At 29.9% G+C, this 8,130-nt stretch overlaps 1 protein-coding gene across 1 annotated transcript; it reads right to left on the bottom strand.

Annotated features, from left to right (window-relative positions):
* Positions 1–3,135: 3,135 nt before the first annotated feature.
* LOC120089179 (protein NUCLEAR FUSION DEFECTIVE 4-like) lies at positions 3,136–7,807 on the bottom strand. Its single transcript, XM_039046591.1, has 4 exons — positions 7,401–7,807; positions 6,078–6,230; positions 5,320–5,996; positions 3,136–3,880 (listed from the first exon to the last, which is right to left on the bottom strand). The coding sequence occupies exons 1-4, from the start codon at positions 7,731–7,733 to the stop codon at positions 3,406–3,408; spliced, it is 1,638 nt and encodes a 545-aa protein (XP_038902519.1). The 5' UTR covers positions 7,734–7,807; the 3' UTR covers positions 3,136–3,405.
* Between the last annotated feature and the right edge of the window lie 323 nt (positions 7,808–8,130).

The following is an 8,130-nucleotide window of genomic DNA, read 5'->3' as shown; positions in this document are numbered from 1 at the left end:
AGTTTCTGCACAAACTTAAGTTGATTACTACTCTACCACCTTAAGTTTGAGGGAGGGTGTTGTGAGTGTCTTGTTTGTTAGTATGGTCATGTTTTTGTAGGCTAGAATATGTGGGTTGTTGAGGTTTTCTTGTATCTATTTTTTAGTATTCTTGTGTATATAAATACCCTTATATTTACCTATCATTTACACTAAAATATAGAAATACAATAATAACTTCACACACATATTTCTTTCTTTCTTTTTTTTTTTTGTTTTTTGTTATATCGTAATTCTTATTATTTTTTAAGCTAGATATTCAAATTTAAATTTATTTTATAAAAAAATTTATTGTGATATATTATTTATTTATTTATTATTATTATTATTATTTGAAAAGAGAAATTTTATTTAAGCTTGCCCCAAGGGCTATAGTGTGAACAAGGCTCTTGAAATGCATGACGAGTAAAATGAGAGGGAAACCTGTTAAACCACACCTCTATACAAAGTTTATATCTAGCATTCTTAACAATTAAATCGGCTATTCTATTACAACTCTAATTGATATGAGAAAAGGAGATACTCTCAAAGGATTTAATTAGGGATTGAATTTTTTCAATCTAGCTTCCAATCTTATTCAGCGCATTAGTCTTCCCATTTATCTACGGGATGGATTGAAGGCAGTCTAATTGAACTTGAATATGAGGAATTTGTAGCATAATTGCGAACTTGATTCCTTCAAATATAGCAATTGTTTCAATAATAGGAGGTTTGAAATCAACATCAAGGTGGATTGCTAAAACCGTGACTAAGAACCATCAGAGTTCCTGATAACAGATGTCAAAGTAGTCGAAGGTGGAAGGGAAGTTCACACAGCATCAACGTTTAAAAGTAAAAACCCCTAAAAGAGGAGGAAGCCAGGTCTTTTTCTTTGAGGTATTTTGTAGAGTAGAAGGAGAGTGAGGCCACTTCTAATTGCCACGTTTATTCGTTTCTTTGTAATAATTAAGAATCCACATACTCTTCATTGTAACTGGGATAATATTCTTTCGATGGACTATACAATTTTGGTCGTTCTATAGAGACCAACAAGCTACAACTATAATTTCTAGCTTATCAAGAGAGCAATCCTCACTGCGTGAGCACCAACGATAAAAAAAAAACTTCCACTAAAATCATCTAAAACATGTGGGATGATTAAAAGGTGAGATCATATATCTTTTAACTCTAGAGCACGTAAATAAAATGTGGTTTGTATGCTCTATATATCTTGAACCCACAAGACAAATAGATGTCAAATTAATACCATTATTTAGCAGATTGGATCTTGTTGGAAGTATGTTTTTTATAGTTTTCCATATAAAGTGTTTAATTTTAGATTGAATCTTTAAATCCCAAACCTTTATCCAAACTTTTTCCATGTTATTTTCACTAGAGGAGCTTGAATAAAGATGCGAACGTTGAAACCATTTATATCCCGATTTCACAGAATAAAAGTTCAATTTGTCAAAGTGCCAGGTCAATCTATCATGCAAGCTCAAATTTATTGGGATTCTTCTAATTAGTTCGAAATCTTCAAGTGATGTAGCTTGTTTGAGTAAATCAAGCCTCCAAGATCTATCTTCTGTTATAAAATCAGCTATCAGACAGTTTAGGAAGCCATCATCTGTACATGATGGCTTGAAGGAGAGTTCCTTAGGAATCCATGGGTCCATGAACATTCTAGTTGTTTTTCCATCCGCAATTCTAAAACATGGGCCTTCTTTTAAAAAACTGCAACTCCACATCAGGCTCTTCCTCAAATAGGAGCTTTTCGTACCACCTTAGCTTCATCGTATACCGTTTTGTTGAGAAAAATAACTAATAAAAATAATATAAATTGTATTAATTTAAAAATAAATTCAAATTGATAAAAACAAATATGTTATATAAGTTCAAATTATATAAATTAATAAACAGTCGTAAAGGCATCCTTGAAACATTATATAAATTTAAAGCATTCCCATGTAGAAATCCTACAAAACAAACACAATTATCAAAATATTCTCAAATATTTGCAAAAAAAAAATACTTACAAAACAAACATGATAATCTAAAGAAATTGGACATCTATAATTTCGTATATCTATAACTTCAGATATCTAAGGTCTCGATTATCTACATTCCCTAAAACCAAATGGCCTCTAAGTGATGTTTTTTTTTCTTTTAAATTAGATGTATTTATACCAAAATTCAAATTTTAAATTTGAATTAGAGAAATGAAATTCAAAATAATTACTATTTCATTTTTTAAAATCCTACGTTTTATATTTAAATTTAGGTATTAAAACGTTTTCAAAGTATAGATTTGAAGAAGTAAAATAAATTAAAATCTCGATAAGTAAATAAATTTAGAAAGGATATTTTAATTCTGTTAGACATTCTTTTAAGTATTAAAATGTTTTACCATTATAAAAATTTGAATACGTAAAAATCAATTACAATCTGAATAAGTAAATAAAATTTAAATATGACATTTTAATTATTGTACCATATTCTTTAGTTAATTGATTATAAATATAAATTGATATTTTAACCGTCAGCTATTTTCATTTGAATTTCAAATGTAAGTAAACAAAGTCGAGTAAACAACATCAAAAGTAATGTCATTTTTTTTCATCCAAACTCCAAACCTATATATTCTCATTTTTAATTACCTCTTCCTTTAGTAAATATACCGTTATATTTCTTTGACTAAAAGCATATACCTTTTATAACTTTCATAATCTTCTAAAAATAATTAGGAAAATACCTTTTTAAAAAATGATAATTAAGGAAAAAATCATTCTTAGTCCTAAACTTGACAGATTGTATCGATTTAAACATAAACTATTAATTTCATCAATTTAAACCTCAACCTTGTACTTAACAAATTATATCAATTTTAACCATAATGAGACCTAATCAATGGTTGATACAATTGTTTAAATTTTATGTTTAAATAGATGAAATTGAAAGTTTAAGATTAAAATTGATACAATCTATCAAATTTGAGGACTAAATTAATGAAATTAAAAGTTTAAGATTAAAATTAATACATTGAACCTTTTTCCAAATAATTACTAGCACCATGATATTTCACTACACAAACCATTCCCAAAAGGAGGGGAAAATCAATTGCAATGTACAAATTTGGATATTTTTTATTTATTTATTTAAGAAAATTCATGATTAAAAGTACAACTCAAATTACTCACTACAAGAAATGGGGAAAGAGATAATTCCAAAACTTGCTTATACAATCTAATGATATAAATTCAACAATGAAACTAAAAAATGATAATTTCAAAAAGAAAAAACCAATATATATATATATATATATAAATTGGGGGATGTCATTGGGTAAAAATCCCATCAATCCACCAATTAATTCTTAATTTTTCCATTCTAGGAGTTGTTATTGTTGTTTCCCTTCTTTGTTTTCTTGTTGGCTTTAAGCTTAGAATAAAGCTCTTTGGTTCTGAACGCCAACCAAATGTCCAAAGCAAAGCCAATTATACAAGCCAAGGCCATCACAAGAAACACAATTCTATAGCAATGCCCTCCGATGCACGTGTTCCCGCCGCCCTCGATCGGGGTCGCCTCCATGTCGTAGAGGAACCCTGCGAGGAGGCCCGAGAAGAGGAAGGAGCCGATCGGGAGGTTGAGGATGAGAATATTGTAGATTAGACCGTAGTATTTGAGACCGAAGAGCTCTGAGGCGGTGGGGACGGTGATGGAGAGACGAACACCGTAGCATATCCCGACGATGACCGAGCCGATGTAGAGAGAACCCGGCATTGCCATGGCCATCAAAACGTATCCAACGGTCATTAGAATTTGGGATGCAGCATTCCATAGAGGCCTTGGTGTGCCTGCTTTTCTGTAATATCCATGAAGATATTTTTAGATATTGCTTTTCATTTTCAATTCACTTTGAGAATATCTTTTTCTTTTTCCAAAAGCGAAATACAAATGACTCAACTTTTTAATATATCAACTTCAACAATTAAAGATTGTTGACAATAAAGGTATAAGTATTTGACATTTTTATTTTGTATTTTTAGAAATTGTGCTTGTTTAAAGAAATATTTCAATTCATAGTTAAATTTTTATAAGGATAATATGTTCAAGAAAAACTTTATTTAGTTTTTCAAAATTTAGTTTGTATTTTAAAAAGCATATGACATATAAAAAAATCATAAATTGAAATAGTGTTTATAAACTTAATTTTTCAAAAGCAAAAATTAGAGAGTAATAAAAAAAGATTTTGTAGATTTCATTTTGAGAAACATTAAATAAAAAATAAAATTTTAACTACCATTATGTGAATTTAGTAGATGTACTTTCAATATAATATCTTAATATATTTTCAAAATTTATAGTAAAAATGATAATCGAAAATAAAAGATTTAAAAAAAAAATCAAACAAACTTCAAATTAATAAGGACTAAAATAGTATTTTATTATTTTAACCAAAAAAATATTTTAATTTCTAGATCTTTAAAATAAAGTTTCTGTTATTATTTACTCTTTAATATCTCTCTTCATCTTATACTTATCTCAGCCAATTTAAGTATCTCTAGTAAATGTCACATCAATATTTAAAAATAAATGGAATAATCAAAAGAAATTCGGACTAAGAAGAATATTTTCTTAAAAGATATTTTGAAAATTCAAAACAACATTTACAATTCATCCATCAAAATAGAATAATTTTAAAAAGAAAACATATATCTTTTCTTACACCTAATTTTAAATCTAATTTTTATTTAGTCCAATTTAATTACTAAATTTCAAAATTGTACAATTTTACTTTTGAGATTTGAATTTTAAATTTAAAAATTTACAGTTTTAACCTAAATTCACAATTAAATATTCACTTTCAATCTTCAGTCAAATTTTAAAGTAATGAAAAATAGTAAAACTTAATTAATTATAATATTTTTTAAATTAATTAATAGACATCATACATAATTACTAAATAAAGAAAACTTAATATTTAAGAAAATTTGAGGATAAAATTGTAATTTTTTAAATCTAGAGATTAAATTAAAACAAAATTTTAATTAAAATTGTAACAACTTAAAATCTAATAGCTCAATCGAAATTAAAATTAAAATTTAACGACGGAAAAGATAAACTTTTGAAATTCATAAATCAAATAGAAACTAAACTCAAAGCTCAAAATAAAAATATTTCAAAACCATACTCAAAATTTATGAAAAAAATTGGATTTTTTTTCTCAAAATGAAATTTACAATGTAGAATTAATTAGATTGAAAAATTAATTTTGGAAAGGAGAGAGTGAGGGAAACTTACTTGAGAAAATGCTCGGAAAGTGTACCGGAAAGAATCCGGCCGAAAAATCCCCAAATACTTATGAGAGAGACGAACATGGAAACATCGGCGTAACCCAGAGCCAATCCGATCTGACCCATATTGTTCATTACCGCCAATCCAGTCCCAACTCCACACAGAAACGACACGAACAACACCCAGAAATCAATCGTTTTCACCGCTTCAAAAATCGTATGTTCTTCTCCGATCACCGGCAGTCTCTGTTCTTCCTTTGCAATTTCCCCTGCCTCCTCCTTCACCGCCTCTGTTACCACTTCTTCCTTCAGTAGCGGCTCCTCAATTCTGGCCTCTAGATCCGATCGGTCTCGATTCGAGTTCCAGCTCTTGAAAAACGAGTAAATCGGGATAACCAAAGGGGATCCGAGGAGAAACAGAAGGCCGAAAGAGAACAATTGAGAGATGAGTCTGCCGGAGTTCTTGATGAAATCGAAGCATAAGAGATAAACGGCGACGACGACGGCTAGAGCGTTGAAGACGGAAAAGTAATCGGATTCTTGTTGGGTATCGGCGGCGGTGGTGGAGGGTGGAGGTGGGATTTCACGGAGGAAGAACATGGCGAAGAGACAGACGGCGAAGGGGACGAAAGCGAGCATGAGGAGGAAGGGAGATGGGTTGGAAGAAAACAGAGCAAAACAGAGATCAGAGAGAGAGAAAAATCAGCAAAGTGGGTATGAAAGAAAGAGATGCAAAAATTGAAAAATGTTGGGATTTTTACAATNATCGGTGAAAATGGCGGTGCTGAGGCCGACGTAGCCTTTGAGAATGCCGGAAACTGGGCCGCGATTCTTCCGGAAGTTTCTGATGCAGGTTACTAGCACCGCCGTGTTCATCCATGTTGTGCTGTTTCCGCCCAAACACAAGAAGATGCACATCTGACCAAGCAAACGCCATTTTTTCAGTGAAATTTATCACAAGAAATATAATGAGAAAGATCTAATTCAACTGTTTTTTGCAACTGAGATTGCTAGTTTAAGATGATAATCACTGTTTTATTTCCCTATTATTATTAATTAAACCATTTTGAAAACTTAACTTTTTCTTTCCAGTTTCCCCTCTTTTCGTTGCAAACAAATAGATTGGTCAAAACCACGCAATTTTTAAGAGCAAAAAAATCCCCCCCAAAAAAAACAAAAGAAAAATTCAAAAATATTAAAGAAAAAAAGACTTACTTTTCATGTAATAAATTTGTTTTAATTTAGGGTTGTTTCATAATTTCACCTTAAACACTTGCATTCAAGTTAAAATTTAAAAACAAAAATAAATTTTTGAAAACATGAGTAAAAATTTTGGATAACAAAGCATGTAAATTTAGGGATGAAATTTGTGTTTATAAATTTAATCTAGAAAGACCAAAAATTATATGATTATCCATGGGATCTAAAAGATCCGAGAAAGAAACAAGTCAACATATTTTTAATAAAGGAATATATAATTTTTATTTTTGTTTCTAGTTTCTATTTAGTTTCTAGATGTTCAAATGTTACACTTTTAGTTTAAGTATTAAGTTTGGTTTCAATTTAGTGTTAGATTTCATAAATGTTACAATTTCATAAGTTAAACCATGATTCAATTTGGTCCAATATTTACACGTTGAACCTCAATTTTTTACCAAATACTCATTAATCTAGAAAATTTATAATTAATTAATTTTCACTAGGTTTAATCATTATTAAAATTAGATTTTAAAATTTCATTTCATATTTATTTTAAATTAATTAATAGATATAGTATAGATCTTGAAATCTAGGAATCAAATTGAAATAAAACTCAAACCTCAAATGTAAATTGTAATATTTTGGATTTTTGGAACTAAATTGAAACCAACCTCAAATCTTAAAGTCAGAGTCATTTTGAAACGAAACTAAATTATAGATTAAAAAAAAAACATTTTATTTTTCCCCCTTTTAATAAAATATAGTATGTGTAGCTCATAACATCAAATTAACAAAAAAAATAGGTCAAGAATTAAAATCTTGAACAAGAAAAATAAAAAATTTGACCTCTACAGTTATTAATTAAAAATAATTAATTAATTAATTTACCTGCCAATAAGGAAGAGGAGAAATTCTCTGGCTAACAACAAGCCACTGAACGCCATAGCCAATAAGACCTTCAAGAGATCCAATAAGCAAAATCGCCCAAGTGGGAAACCGGTCACAAGCGATTCCGGCGAGAAGTCCGAAGGCTTTTCCGACGTCTTTAGCGACGGAGAGGTTGTTGAGTTGAAGTTGGGTAAGATTCATCAGAGATTTCAGGGCGTCGGAGTAGTTTGAAAAGGTGTAGTTGTTGCCGGAAATGGCCTGAACCCACACGGCGGAGACAAATCCCAGCCATTTCAGCGCCGTCGTCGACGGCCGCAGCTTCAAAGAACCCATCAGAAAAACAGAGAGAGAGAGAGAGAGAGAGGTGTTTTTAATTTGAGAGGAGTGATTTGAATGGCGGAGGGAAGGGATCTTATCGAGTATTTAAAGATGGAAAACTGGGATTTATTTTATTTTATTTTATTTTATACTTCGTTTTTTTTTAATTAAAAAATTAAAATAAAATTTGTCCCTTTTTTTTGTGTGGGAAAATTCTTTATTTCGCTTTTTGCGCTTTTTTCGCTTTTTTCTTTTTGATGTAATTAAGAGACATATACGGTTTAGTGTGTATGTGACATATCAAATCCAACTCATCATATGGTCCCGAATTCAAATAAATAATCCCAATTATATTTTACCTAAAATAACGACTATTTCATATTTCATTACTCCCCAAATATATATAGTAAAT

Source organism: Benincasa hispida, chromosome 10 (assembly GCF_009727055.1).
Source record: "Benincasa hispida cultivar B227 chromosome 10, ASM972705v1, whole genome shotgun sequence".
Lineage (NCBI taxonomy): Eukaryota > Viridiplantae > Streptophyta > Magnoliopsida > Cucurbitales > Cucurbitaceae > Benincasa > Benincasa hispida.
The sequence above is the reverse complement of the archived record's forward strand: the minus strand, read 5'-3'. Positions and strand labels throughout refer to the sequence as shown.

Coding starts and splice junctions, on each gene's coding strand:
- LOC120089179 (XM_039046591.1), bottom strand. CDS start 7,733: ATGGGTTCTTTGAAGCTGCGGCCGTCGACGACGGCGCTGAAATGGCTG. Junction 6,231..7,400: donor CTCCTCTTCCTTATTGGCAG/GTAAATTAATTA, acceptor TTGCTTGGTCAG/ATGTGCATCTTCTTGTGTTT. Junction 3,881..5,319: donor CTTTCCGAGCATTTTCTCAA/GTAAGTTTCCCT, acceptor TGGATATTACAG/AAAAGCAGGCACACCAAGGC.